Here is a 14479-nt window from a genome sequence, read left to right on the forward strand (position 1 = left end):
GACTTCATAACTCTACAAATCGTGATTTATTTCCTGAATTTGAAAAACACTAAAAAGCATATCAAAATATAATAATCAAATATGTATAGAGATAGGCATGAGATTTCCTCCCAAGTGAGCTAGTTTAAAGTCTTAAGCTAGACTTTTTACTATTTTAGGGTCTGATGGGCTCCTGGAGGTGAACTGTAGTTCCTTCAGGAATAGGGCAATCTGCCATGTAACGCTTGACCCTCTGCTCATTCACAGTAAATTCATAACTTCCCTTCCCGGTAATAGTAATTGCCCCATATGGCAATACTTCCTTGATGGTGAAAGGTCCGGACCACCTGGATTTTAGCTTTCCTGGAAACAACTTGAGCCTGGAGTTGAATAGCAGAACTTGGTCTCCAATGTTGAAATCTTTTGGTAAGATGTTTTTGTCATGAAAGGCTTTTGTTCTTTCTTTGTAGATTTTCGAACTTTCATATGCTTCTAGCCTAATCTCTTCCAGTGCATGCAGGTTGACTGCTCTTTTTTCTTTGAGCTCCCTTGATTTTCAAGTTCAAAAGTTTGGTTGCCCAAATGGCTCTTCCAATGGTAGATGACAAGATTTCCTATATAGCATTTGGAACGGGGTTCTTCTAATGGGCGTTTTGTATGCGGTTCTATAGGCCCATAAAGTCCCATCAAGTTTAGCTGACCAATCCCTTCTTGAGACACCAACAACTTTTGTGAGTATAGCTTTGATCTGACTGTTTGATACTTCCACTTGGCCACTGGTCTGTGGGTGTTAGGGAGTGACAACCTTATGCTTAACCCCATGTTTTCTCAATAGACTTTCAAAGACCTTGTTTATGAAATATGAGCCTCCATCACTTATCACTACCTTCGGGATACCATATCTCGGAAAAATAATGGACTTAAACATTTTCAAGACTACTTTGTGATCGTTGGTTGGTGCTGCTATTGCTTCCACCCACTTGGAGACGTAATCCACTGATACGAGGATATAAGCATTTTCATATGAGGGAAGGTTGAACGGACCCATGAAGTCTATTCCCCACACATTAAAAACTTTTACCTCAAGAATGGGATTCTGTGGCATCTCATTCCTCCTAAATATGTTTCCGACTCTTTGGCATGGATCGCATTCCGCTATGAATTCCTGAGTATCTTTAAATATTGTGGGCGACTAGAGACCTGCCATCAACACTTTTTGGGCAGTCTTGAAGGTGGCGAAATGTCCTCCATAGGTGGAGCCATGGCAATGTTCCAGTATACCTTGAACTTCTCCTTTAGAGACACACCTCCTAAATAGCCCATCACTCCCCATTTTATACAGGTACGGTTCATCCCAATAGTAATGGTGGACATCTCTAAAGAACTTTTTTTTTTTTATATGCATCCAAACTCTGAGGGATCATACCGCTTGCCAAATAATTGACTAAATCTGCGTACCAGGGCAACTTTTCTTCTTCAACTACATATGCTTCGTCCAACATGTCCTTTGTGTCGATGTTAACAAGGTCGTAGAACATAAGCTGTTCTTCGGGCATAGTGTCATCTATACTAAATCCTCAATTCTCATCCTGGAGAGATGATCTGCAACTCCATTCTCAACACCTTTCTTATCAATGATTTCCATATCAAACTCTTGAAGCAACTGTATCCACCTTAGAAGTCTTGGCTTGGTTTCCTTTTTGGCATAGTTGTGCCTTAGTGCTGCATGGTCTTTGTAGACCTTCATTTTGGAGCCAACCAAATAGCTTCTAAATTTCTCAAAAACGAAAACCACAGCTAACAACTCCTTTTCTATGGTTGCATATCTTGTTTGAGCTTCGTCCATTGTTCTACTGGCGTAGTAGATAACGTGAAGTTTCCATCAATCCTTTGGCCCAGGACAGCCCCAACTGCATAATCGGATGCATCACACATGATCTCAAATGGGTGGTCCCAGTTGGGTGCTTGACCGATAGGGGCAGACACGTGAAGTTTTAAGACAATCTTCATCACAGTTGAACTCAGTTTTCTTGCACAGCTATCTAGTGAGGGGTCGAGCAATCTTTGAAAAATCTTTTAAGAATCTCCTGTAGAACCCTTCATGGCTTAGAAAGCTTCTGATATCCTTAACTGTTTTAGGGGTTTGCAGCTGAATCATGACATCGATTTTTGCCTTGTCGACCTCAATTCCTTTACCATAAATCTTATGCCCTAGCATAATTCCTTCCTGAACCATGAAGTGACACTTCTCTCAGTTGAGTACCAAATTGGTTTCCTCACACCTTTCTAGAACCCTGCATAAATTTAACAAACATGAGGAGAAAGAGGATCCATAGACTGAAAAATCGTCTATGAATACCTCCATTATCTCCTCAATAAAATCCGAGAATATCGAAGTCATGTTCTCTGGAAAGTTCCAGGAGCATTACATAGACCAAAAGGCATTCTCTTATATGCAAAAGTTCCATAGGGGCAGGTAAACGTGGTTTTTTCTTGATCATTAGGGTGAATTGCAATTTGAAAGAAACCACTACAACCATCAAGAAAACAGTAATAAACATGGTTAGCTAGCATTTCTAACATTTGATCAATGAATGACAAAGGAAAATGATCCTTTCTAGTTGCAGCTTTTAGTTTTCTGTAATCAATGCACATTATGTGTCATGTTATAGTTCTAGTGGGAATGAGCTCATCTAAATCATTTTTAACTAGAGTCATTCCTCCCTTCTTAGGTACACAATGCACAGGAGAGACCCATGTACTGTCAGAAATTGGGTAGATGATATCAGCATCAAGTAATTTAAGAATTTCCTTTTTAACCACATCTTTCAAATTTGGATTTAATCTCCTTTGTGGTTCAATACTAGTATATGATTCATTTTCAAGATGGATCCTATGAGTACATAAACTAGGTGAAATTCCTTTAATATCAGCTAATGAATACCCAATTACCCTCTTATACTTTCTAAGCTTATTTAACAACTGGTTCACTTGTTCATCACTTAGTCCATTATTAATAATGACAGGATAAGTATCATTTGGACCGAGAAACGCGTACCTCAGACCTTTTGGAAGAGGCTTAAGGTCAACCTTTGGAGCTTTGAGTTCTGACGAGTCATCTGAACTTATGTTCTCTCATCCATGGTTGAGCATCTCAGTAGAGTTCGTTTTTTCATTGATTAGGCTCATGGTGCATCCTGATACTGCTTCTTCTGAGGGAACAATCAATTCTTCAAACTCTTCTGGTCCTTCCATTAGCATGTGGGCGTCTAGATACTCTTTGTACCCTTTAGTTTCTAAGTATAGGTACCCTTCTTTTCCGTCGTTGGTTAAGGAACTTGCTAAGTGGTCTCCCTCTGTAAGTTCTTCCAGTAATTCGTCAGCCAATCTATCCATTTCTTCGATCCAAAAGACTTGTCCATTAATTGTTGGTTTCTTCATAGCCTTATTGATGTCGAAGGTCATTTTCATCTCCTTCCCCAGGTTTAGGTCGATCTTTCCCTTCTTGACATCGATAATAGCTCCTACAGTAGCTAGGAACGGTCTTCCTAGGATCAGTGGGTCTTTTGGCTCCTCATCCATCTCCAGTATTACAAAATCAGTGGGGATTTCTATTGTTTCAGACTTTAACAGGAAGGTGTTCGAGGACTCCATGGGGGATTCTGACTGATCTATCAGCTAGTATCAGTTGGATGTTGCAGGGCTTGTATTTACTGAAACCCAGTCTTCTGGCTTTAGATAGGGGCATGAGACTGATTGAGCGCCCAAGTCACATAGGCATTAACTGAAAGATAAAGGTCCTACTGACAAGGGTAGGGTGAAGGATTCAGGATCTCCCAACTTTCTTGGTATTATATTTTTCTGGATGATAGCACTGCATTCATGGCCTATTACTACCATACCTTGCACTTCCTTGGTTCTTTCCATAATCAGATCTTTGAGGTACTTGTGGGAGTGTGGAATGAGCATGAAAGCATCCATTAATGGTATACTTAGCTCTATCTCCTTTAGCTGCTTATCAAAAAGGGTTTTGTATTTTTCTATTAATTTCTTCTTGAATCTTCTTGGGAAAGGCATAGTCGGTTTGTAGGGTGGCGGAGCAAATTCTTTATTTTTTTCTGCAGCCGTAGATTTCCTTCCTCAAAAGTTGGCTTTGCTCGATCGAGTAGAGGGTTGATTGAGTCTGAAGGCTGATCAAGCTTAGTTGGTTTATCAGTTTGAACTTCGTTTTGATGCTGATCCTCCCCTTCTTGAACTTTACTGTCCTCAGTGATCTTTTCTGTTGTCTGGGTGTTGATTAGTTTCCTTCCACTACAGAGCGTAACACCGTGTGCATATTCTTTTGAATTTTGAATGGCTTTTCCTGGATGTAGCCCTGCATACGTGGAGGAGGTATTGGAAACAGCTTGGCGTTCCATGTATGTCATTTTGGATGTTAGATCTTCATATTTGCATCTTAACTCATTGTAGGAACAGTCAACTTTACTATTGATCTCAGCCAATCGTTTTTCCAGAACTAGAGCTCCAGTAGTTTGACCCTCGATTACCTGTTGAAGCATTTGTTTTGTGTAAGGATTTTGTGTTGTTGGGCTTGTTGTGGTTGTTGAAAGAACTCTGGTGGTGGATTATGCTGTTGGTATCCTCCATTGAACTGCTGCTTGAGACATAACCTTGGTTGTACTGGAAAAATCGCTTAGAGTGGTTATGTTGTGGTGGATACACTTGATCTTGGGGGTTGGCTACATTAGTGCTTATGTCGGAGAGGTTTGGGTTGGGCTTGTAGTTGTTGTAGCCCTTGTTGAACCCTCCTTGGTTTTGAATGTAGCACATCTCTTCAGTTTGATCATTCCCCCCTTCTTGCATTTAGAAGTGCTCTTCATCAGTGATGTAGTATATCTGCTTTTGTTAAGCTAACAACAGCTTATCTAGCTTTTCATTCAGAGCCTTGATATCCTTGCTCTGTTTATCCTCAGTTCCTCCAGTTCCTCTCACTCAGCGATCATAGTCTTCATTGTAGAACCCATCAAATTCTGCTAGATTTTCGACCAACTCCCATCCTTTTGCTACATCCTTGTTTAGGAAGTTTCCATTTGAGGCAGTGTCGAGTAGCATTCTGATCTTTGGTAAAGCTCCTCTGTAGAGTGTGCTCAATAATGAAGCCTTCTTGAAGCCGTGATGGGGACATTGAGTGGTGTTTTTTTTAAACCTCTCCCAAGCTTCACAGAAAGTTTCATTGTTTTTCTGTGTGAAGCCTGAGATCTCGTTCCTCAATCTAGCTGTGCGAGCATTAGAGAAGAACTTGGCAAGAAAAGCTTTCTTACAATCATCCCATGAGTTGACAGAGTCTGGGGGCAGAGTCTTCTCCCAGTGGTGTGCCTTGTCTCCCAAAAAGAAGGGAAATAGTCTGAGCTTAAACATATCTTCAATGACACCATTGATCTTGGTAAGGCCACAGAGCCTATCAAAGCTGTCAAGAAGGTCCAGGGATCTTCCATAGGTAAACCATGAAACTTGTTTCCTTGGATCATGGAGATGAGACCACTCTTGATCTCAAACTTGTTGTTCTGAACTGGTGGATGCACTATCCCTTGTCTTTGGTGATGATTCCTTGGAGTATCACCAGCACCAATGTTTCTTGGTTGATCAACATTAGGTGGGTCTTGAACATCAACTAGTCTATTCTGTTGATCCATAGCAGCTGGTCTTTGCTAAGGCTGGAACATCAACATCCTGGTTTCCAACACAATCCACTAAGGCTGAAGCTAATCTCACTGCTCTTCCTTTTACCTCATCCAACGGTTAGTGTTCATAGAACTTGACCCCTTGTTCATACTTGATATTGAGACCAATGTGAAAAAGAAAAGTATTCCTCTCCCCTTATAAAAGAAAAAAAAAAAAGAGATTGATATTATTTTTGGTAGTGTATAGGGGTAGAAATGTTTCTCATGACCCCATTATTATACATTATTAGGAAAGATCAATTACAAAGGTTAGAAAAATGCCGAGGGTGTCGATCCAGTATGCGAGTTCCCCTTTGTTTACTCTTCAAAAAGAATATGTCTGGGGAGAAAAGAATACCAAAGAAAAAAATATATATAAAGAATGGTCGATTTATCATGGTATAGTACAGGAATAAGTTTAGAAGGTTCTTGAATATTAGCTTGCTCGATGAGACCCATCGATGAAAGCCTGGTGGATATAGTTGTGGAACTTAGGTATGGAATCAAGAATGTTGTAAGCTTGCAGAAAAGTACATGTTGGTTAGGATTTGATTAGACTGCTAGGCATATGGATTTAGTTTGAATGATCATGGCAATAGACTAGAGAATGTTGGGAGTTCCTATGTTTTGAAAACCTCTTCCATGAGTTCGGCTTTTATGTTTTGCATGAGGGCAAGCAAAAGCTAAGTCATGGGGAGTTGATATAACCCCATTTTTATTGTTTTTAACTATGTTTTAGATATATGATTTTGAGACTTTTTAATATTTCTAGAGTTTTTTTAGAGTCTTTTCATGTACTCTATGGAGAGGGACAACAATGGAGATGAGGAGACATTTTAGAGCAAAAAGGTAAGGAAAAGAAGTTAAAGGACAAATTCACTTTTAGATTCAGTCAAGAGTGTCGATTGACACCAGTTACGGCCCAGAGAAGTTCATGACGCTTTTAAGTCTGAAGAATTGGAAATTTGCCCCAAAAGACTTCCCTATTTTCATTATTAGTCCTTGAATGCTTTTTAGGTCATATATATCAAGTTCTTTCAGAGACATAAGCTATTCATCCCCTGCTTTCAGAGATTGATTAAGAGATTTCAATAACAGTGAAGAGATATTTTCTAACTCTTTTCTCTATTGCTCTGGATCCAGCTCCAATATTCAAATCGATTCTCCAATTTTTGATTTTCATCTGGTTACCGGACTTGCTTGTGGCCGATATCCTGCCGTGCAGAAAAAAGGAAGGGGACCCCTCGGGGAGAGATTTTGTTTTATAGCACTTTATTTGGGTTTGAGTCGGATGTTACTGTTGCGCGTGTTATCACCATGCTTAAGAAGAAAGTTACTGTTGGGCTTGATCCGGCACACGATGTTTTGTGGTCAGATGACGAAGTAGATCCACGTGTAGACATTATGGTAAAGTTGGCAGCTGAAAGATTCAAGTTCAGTAGTGATATATTTTCTGTCCCATCTGAAAAGGTTATAATCCCCCCCCCCCGGAAGACAAAAAAGATCTGCAATTTTGAAAGGTGGTTGTAACACCCCTGAACCGTTCTATAAATAGGACGGACAAGAATGCCACTTTGATGAAACTTGCGGACAGTTAACAAAGATTAACGAATAAATTCGAACCTAAATTATCCGTACCACAAGCACATCCCACTCAGTTACGGCTTAGGCTTGCCAACCCTTGCCGGAAAAGAGCGTTTGGGCGGTCCGGACTAGACCATAATCATTTAACGACAAGGAACAAATATAAAACATCTTTTTAACACATATATGTTTTATTACATAAAAACATTACCAAGATATATAAGTTTTGCCTGCTGGGAGCTCAGACTCCAAAACATACAACCTTCTTACTACAAAGTTATTTTACATCAAGGCTAGTAAACCTACACTGGTATTCCTAGCGTCCAAGCCTCCCCTAAAGTTTAACCCACTATTGGTTACCTGCAAAACAAATAGCGTCATGAATAATCTAAGATTACTCAGGGAGACCGGATCCTAACAGTTATATTAACCTAACCGAACCCCCAATCATAGAGAATCAATAACAAAAGATTCATTAATAATAAAATAAACAATCACTACCAATCCCCAGTCTAGACATCTTAACAAGCCTCTACGAATTCATGATATCCCCCAAGGCAATGCCCCACACACTCCTAGATACAACAGTCTAAAAGAGATCGCATTCCTCACTACTAAATCGTCATGTAGCACTTGGTCGGGCATGACCCGCTCCAAACCTTCGTAAGCCATAACGTTACAGAGTTTCACGCAACGCACAGTAGACGGATGGACTATCATGGTTCGCGTAACAATAGTTAACCCCCTATTGCTATACAACAACACGCATAACCCTATTCCTATGCTATCCGACAGCATAACGGTTACGCTAACAAACAGGCAGCATAACGGTTACACAATCGTTAAGCCTAACTTCATAACCAATCAATCACTCAACCAAGCATATATGATTATGAAGTAATACTAAGTATAAACTAGCAACCTCATGCATAATTTAAACATAATAAATAAACCCAATCCGTGTGCTACTTCACACGGCTCGGTTACTCACAAAGCTCGGCGGAAGGTTTTGGGCCGTGAACTTCTCCGATGGTTCTCAGTATTCCCAAAACATTTCTAAGTGGTTTCTATTCTAGGTGTAAGTTCTAAGGGTCGGAAATGAGGGCTATTTATAGGTTTTCGGGCGAGTGAGTTAGGTGAGGTGCTGGGGGACAATTGTCACGGCCGTCGCCACCAAGCCACGCTCGATGGGCGACACCCGGACTGGACACTTTTTGGGAGTGACACCCGGCCGTGAGTCAACGCCCAGCTGTCGGCAAAACGTCCTCGACCACACATTAAGTCGGCCCTCCTTAAGCTCCTCTGTGGCCGGTCAAGGACCACTCAACTTTGGCGGCCGACATGGCCGATTTTCAACCATAGAAAACCGGAGCAACTTACCCACCTACTAGCCGCTACAAGCTGGTCGATGACGTGGCCAACTCTCACCCGCACCTTTGTCGCACACGCCGGCCATGGTCGAGCACACGTCCGCCTTGGACGAACTCACGCCACCACGGGTTGCCCACACTTTGTCCTTAGTCACGCCACAGAAAAGGTCCTTAATCCGGTTTCTCGCAACGGCCTAACTTAAAATTCTCGCCCACCTCTAGGTATTCTTCGCCCTAACCATCCTAAGCTAATCCTAAGGTTTCCTTACCCACAAAGTCTAAGTCACTTGATTTGCCCTTGAACATGACTCGTGGAATAGATGAATTATCGTTTACCTCGGTTTTAAGCTTTCCCGTCCATAGTCCACGTACGGGGCATTACAGTGGTCGTGGCAGAAAATCTTCTAAGCAAGGCAGAATCCTAAAAAATCTAACTGGGATTCGAAGGACCCATCAATCATTGACAAATGAGGAGGAAACTGTTGTTTCGGTTGACATGACCGCGTTATCCCGTCGTTAGATGCTAAATTGGCTGCTTAGTACAAAAAGATCATGAAAGGTGTGACTGATTGGTTTTATGCAAACACTTTGATATCTGCTGAGAATCAGAAAGATGGCTCTATTGACAATGGCAAAGAAGTTTGTGCTGTGAATAGGAAAGGGTTACAAGTTCCTGAGCCCCAAACTAATCCTCTACCCATCTCCGATGGAGACGATGATTTTGACAGATTCTTTCCTCTTCGTCGGTCGAGTCGTTGTTCCTCTCGCGTTGACAAAGCTGCCATTCGTGACACCCAAGTGCCCAACGAGGGATTGGGACTTGATAATATGTTTTTAAGTTCAATTAATCCTAAAGCACTATTATGTCGTTGTAGTACTAAAGGTTGTCAATCCAAATGGGTGTGATGCTAGTAATCAAGATGCAATCAGATTTCACAGAGTCAAGCCAAGCAATAACAGCTTTTGAGTTTCTAGCAGAACTAAGTGAACATGCAGAAAACAGAAATTCTAACAGAACTATCAAAAAACTCGACCAACACAGCTTGTTAAGTACTGACTGTTGTCGAGTGACAGGTCGAGTAACAAGTAGAACTGTAACAAATATACTCGACAGCACAGTCTATTATCAGACAACTGGGTGTGGTCGAGTATAAGAGTGATAACAGGTACGAAATACAAAAGCTAAGCAACAGGTAACAAGAAGCAGTAAACAATAGCAGAGTAAACAAAGAATTCAATTGGAAGAGAATTTCCCAAGGATGGGGTAATTGAGTAGCTAAATTTCCTCAATCTACAGGTGATTGACATGCTCAATAAACTATCCCTACAACTAGTTCGATAACCAAATCTAAGTGCCACCGCAACAGAGATCCTCAAGTTAAACTAGTCCCAGACTCAATCACCAGTGACGAGAGCTAACCTAACAGGCGTAACGAATCAACAAGTTAAAGCCAAAACGCTCCCTGTAACCAATTCCTTGGTACAGAGCCACGAATCTCTTGAATTAGTGGTTCAGACATTTCGTCGAAGACCTTTTGGGTACGGAAACGTCTGGGCTCAAATTCTAATTGATCAGAAAGCAATAGACATTAAGAACAACTAATCCATAACGGATCTATAAATCATACTCAACCACCTAGCAAACCAAGGATTCCTAACTACTCTAACCCATCCTCAGCAACCTAGTCACTACTCGGACTTCAATTTAGAGAACATAAACGATGACATGAATGAAAACATCATAGCAACAGAATGATAACAGAACGATAACAGGATGAACAACTTAGTAATTAAAAGCAAAATACTCAATGAAAGTAAGAGAAAATCTATATTACGAAATGTTAAGAACACAAACTGTCCACCGAATAAAACCTAGTGTCAAAAATATAAAGTACATGCTACTTATAGCGAAATGTTCCGAAACCCTAATCGATAAGGTTCAAATTACCTAGAACTATCCTCTCAAATAAGAGATCAATTACAGTATTTTAGGATTGAATTCACGGAGTTCTTTTGTTCAAACAATGAGTTAAATGTCGAGATTAAGCTAGCAGGGTAGTAGTGAAAATAAAAGAGAACAAAGTAAAAAGACAGCAGATTGATTGTGTTGTAAACGATTTAATAAAGAGCTAGGAACAGGGTATTCTCAGGAAACTATTGGTTAGTAGATCTAATGAAAGCTAGGTTGTTATCGAACCATTATTAAACTCAAACTCTAATTATGGAATAACCGGTGGGCGTGCCGCAAAACTCCCTATATCTATAGCTAATAATCACCGGAGAAGCCGAGAAACTATCAACCTAAATATGCATTCTTAACGAGTTCAATTGTTCATCTTAGTAAATAGGCCGATTCTTATTAAACACCTATAAACCAGACTCATCAAATAATAGATCCAAATACAGATACCTATGGCGGCAATATCTATTGTTTGGATTCAAGATCTAGTTAATTACACTAGATCTAGCATTAAGCATAATTAAAGATGAAGAATTCTATAGATAAACTAGCAAATGGGGCAATCTACTAAACCATATGAATCCCTAATGCGAAACCCTATTCCTAACAAGCAAATTACTCAGATATATTGGATGAAGCAAACAACATGATTGAGTGTGAAAGTATAAACACAGTAAATAGAGAAGGGGAAAGAATGGATCTCTTCACTATATTAAGATCTGAATAAAACTCTGAAAACAATCGACGAATGGCTTATGTCTCTCAGTAATAGGGTTTGTAGAAAACTTGATAAAAGACTTGATAAAAGAAACTTAGGTCTAAAAACAATATATATAGACCCTAAAAATGTCCAGGGACTAATAATGCAAATAGGAAAGTCTTCTAGAGCAAATTTGATCTTCTGGAAACTTGAAAGCGTCTAGGGTTTTTGCTGGGCCGAAACTGGTGTCGATCGACACCAAGAGTATGTCGATCGTCACTCCTCGCTGATTCCTGAACCAAAATCGTCCTTAGCTTCCTTTTCCTTAGCTTTTGCTCCAAAATGTCTCCTTATCTCCATTGTTGTCCATTGCATAGAATACCTGAAAAGACACTAAAAAGACTCGAGAAATAACATAAAGACTCAAAATCCTATATTTAAAACATAGATAAATTCGGTGAAAATCGGGTTATATCACTAATACTCAAAACGACATAGTATTGGGACGGATTAAGAACGGTACTCAACCTAGGTGGTCGAGTAATGCGTCGAGTGATGAGTTGGAGTCCTCTTCTCTTCCTTGTGCTCGAATGTCTGGTTGAGTGCAGAATTGAGAAGACTCTGAAGCTGGCAGTCGAGTATGATGTCGAGTGGTGGATGATGGTGGAACTCAACTTGGTGGCAGAGTGATTGATCGAATGAATGATGATGGTCGGACTCGACCACAAGGTCGAGTGGTGGTGATTGAGTAAATGACGAGAGGTGGTGATGTTGTTGCTCGACCAGGGGGTCGAGTGAATGGCGATAGGTGGTGATGGAGGTGCCCTCCAGGGGGTCGAGTGATGGTGAGAAATGGTGATGGCTGCACTCAACCTCGAGATCGAGTGAAGGATAAAGTGTCGTTGTCAAGTGATTAGCTGTAGAGGTTGTGGCCGAGTAATTCAGAAAGTCCAGGATGACGATACTCGACCTCATGGTCGAGTATATTGATTTGTTCAGGTCCACTTCTTCCAATTAGCTGACCAGCAACTCCAAATCACCTGAAAACAACACAAATATACAATATGCATGCAAACTATCATACACATGTAAAGTGATGACAAATGATGAGAAATGGTATAAAGCAGTGGTGATATGATGGTAAAGTGATGACAAAACCCAATGATGATCCTAAATCTACCCTTTTGCACTAAAGACAAATTTTGATTCTTTTTTGGATCAACTCATTTCCTTTCATTTCTTTGGCTTTTGTTCTTAAGGAGAGACTTTTCTTAAACTCTATGAGTCTAGTCTAGTGAATTGGGTTTTCTTAAACTCTCATGGCTATTATAATTTTTTTTCTTTTCTGTTTTTGTTGCCATCTTCCTTTTTTAGAGTATATTTTATCAATTTTATGCTTCCCAAACATTCACTAGACCTCAATATGATTTTCAGCTTCCTTCTCCTATAGACTCTAATCCATTTTTATTCTTTTTCTTTTCACAGTCAATCTAAATCCCCAAAAACGTTCCCACCTAGTCCTACCAAGGCCGAAAACGCGGATTGGAACTATCTGAGATACTACTCTTGCCGGCTCAAACCTACCACGTTCTACCAAGCTCAATTTTGAAAATAGGCCTTACGTGCTCTCACAAAATAACATGGCTTGAAAGATTGGTTGGTTAAGGGTGGGGGAACTACTCCAATAATAGAAGCAGCTACTTGGATTAACAAGAGTGGTGAATAAGTTAAAGAAAATCCATGTATGTATTCTATCCATGAGTTCAAAACCGATGCAAACATGATAATTATAAGTCAGATTCAGGTTCAAATTGACAGGGAAAGGTGTCATGATATGCATCTGAGTGGTTTCTATAGAACATGGTGCGGTTTTACTTCAAAGTCATTCAAATGCATCCAAGAACTAATAGCTCATTTAGTGAATCATCATGCTTACAAGGTTATCTCCTTATTATCCCCTATGCATATGCAACAATCCTACATGAAACATCCTAGACTCAATTCTATATGCAATGCAACTATATGAACACTCATGTTTTTGTGAAATCATTTTTAGAAATTTTCAAATCACACAGTCCTCTATGTGACCAAGTTTGGAAGAGAGTACTCAGGACAAAACAAATCACAGAAATAAAATAAATACAGAAGATGGTATTGTACAATGATGAAGTGAGGCGCTTACCTCAGTCGAATAATGAACGGAGTTTGTCGTCAATGGTTGCATGTGATTGCTCTCAGGTGATATGATCATGGATAGCATTAACGATATGGAGCATGAACCGGAGCTTGAACGTGAGCTTGTAGCCGAGGAAGGAGCTAAGCTTGTAGCTGAGGATGAGCTTGTAGGTGAGGAGAAGCTTGTAGCGGAGAATGTTCTTGTCACACCGGCCGTCCCAATGACTCGTTCTAGAGCTAAGCTATTCGACCAAGCCATTGTCGGGATGCTTAACCACATTTGGGACCGACCAAATGACTTGAGCCAAGTCATTACCTCTTTGGTTTTGATTCAAGCTCAAGGACCTCATCAAGATGGATAAGTGATTCATGAGTGCTCTTTTTCCCTACCTTTGGTTTTGTCCCACTGGGTTTTCCAAAGGAAGGTTTTTAATCAGGCTTATGTTTTCACTTCATATCATCCATTTTGATGATTAACGGCCCAAACCCACTAAAATAAAGAGACAATTTCGTGGCCTTAGTAGTTGAAGGGTTTATTTTGAATTTCAAACTTTGTTTTAATTTCTGTTGTGTTCTAGGCAGCCTGCGAGTATGTTCCAAGACTTGCTCTTCATCTTCTCTTCTCCTTCTCTTTATATACTCTTGTATTCTCTTTTGAGAACTTATCTTTCTTTTAATCAAAAACCTTTTCTAAGATGATCATCTTGTTGGTGTGTATATCCAGCAAAATCCTTAGTCTCTTTTGGTGCGCATATCCAAAGGATCTAAGCCTCGATATCTTGAAGCCCTTCCACAAGCTTCTGTGATATCCATCGATTCATTCAAATCTATCCATCATCACGGCATCACAGCCACCTCTATCCTTTGCTCAACCTAAGAGTGTCGAGTCCTTGGGAGGATCTCATCATGTGGTAACAGAGCACACTCTGAAAGTTGAGTTTTCCATCTTTATCATTTTGTGTCTTTTCGTCTTCAGATCTGTGTCCGTCTG

At 40.2% G+C, this 14479-nt stretch overlaps 1 protein-coding gene and 3 pseudogenes across 4 annotated transcripts; 2 read left to right on the top strand and 2 right to left on the bottom strand.

Annotated features, from left to right (window-relative positions):
• Window positions 1-157: 157 nt before the first annotated feature.
• On the bottom strand, window positions 158-5624 carry AT3G32894 (annotated as a pseudogene; the record flags this gene model as incomplete). Its single annotated transcript has 1 exon — window positions 158-5624.
• A 3067-nt stretch (window positions 5625-8691) lies between these two features.
• AT3G32896 (uncharacterized protein) lies at window positions 8692-9620 on the top strand (the record flags this gene model as incomplete). Its single annotated transcript, NM_148781.1, has 3 exons — window positions 8692-8832; window positions 9194-9451; window positions 9537-9620. 3 exons carry the CDS (start codon window positions 8692-8694, stop codon window positions 9618-9620), a joined length of 483 nt encoding a protein of 160 aa, NP_683623.1.
• A 1969-nt stretch (window positions 9621-11589) lies between these two features.
• Window positions 11590-12288, bottom strand: AT3G32902 (annotated as a pseudogene; the record flags this gene model as incomplete). The annotated part of the gene is made up of 2 exons: window positions 11590-11695; window positions 12032-12288.
• Window positions 12289-13173: 885 nt separating this feature from the next.
• AT3G32903 lies at window positions 13174-13850 on the top strand (annotated as a pseudogene; the record flags this gene model as incomplete). The annotated part of the gene is made up of 2 exons: window positions 13174-13252; window positions 13552-13850.
• Window positions 13851-14479: the final 629 nt, after the last annotated feature.

Source organism: Arabidopsis thaliana, chromosome 3 (assembly GCF_000001735.4).
Source record: "Arabidopsis thaliana chromosome 3, partial sequence".
Lineage (NCBI taxonomy): Eukaryota > Viridiplantae > Streptophyta > Magnoliopsida > Brassicales > Brassicaceae > Arabidopsis > Arabidopsis thaliana.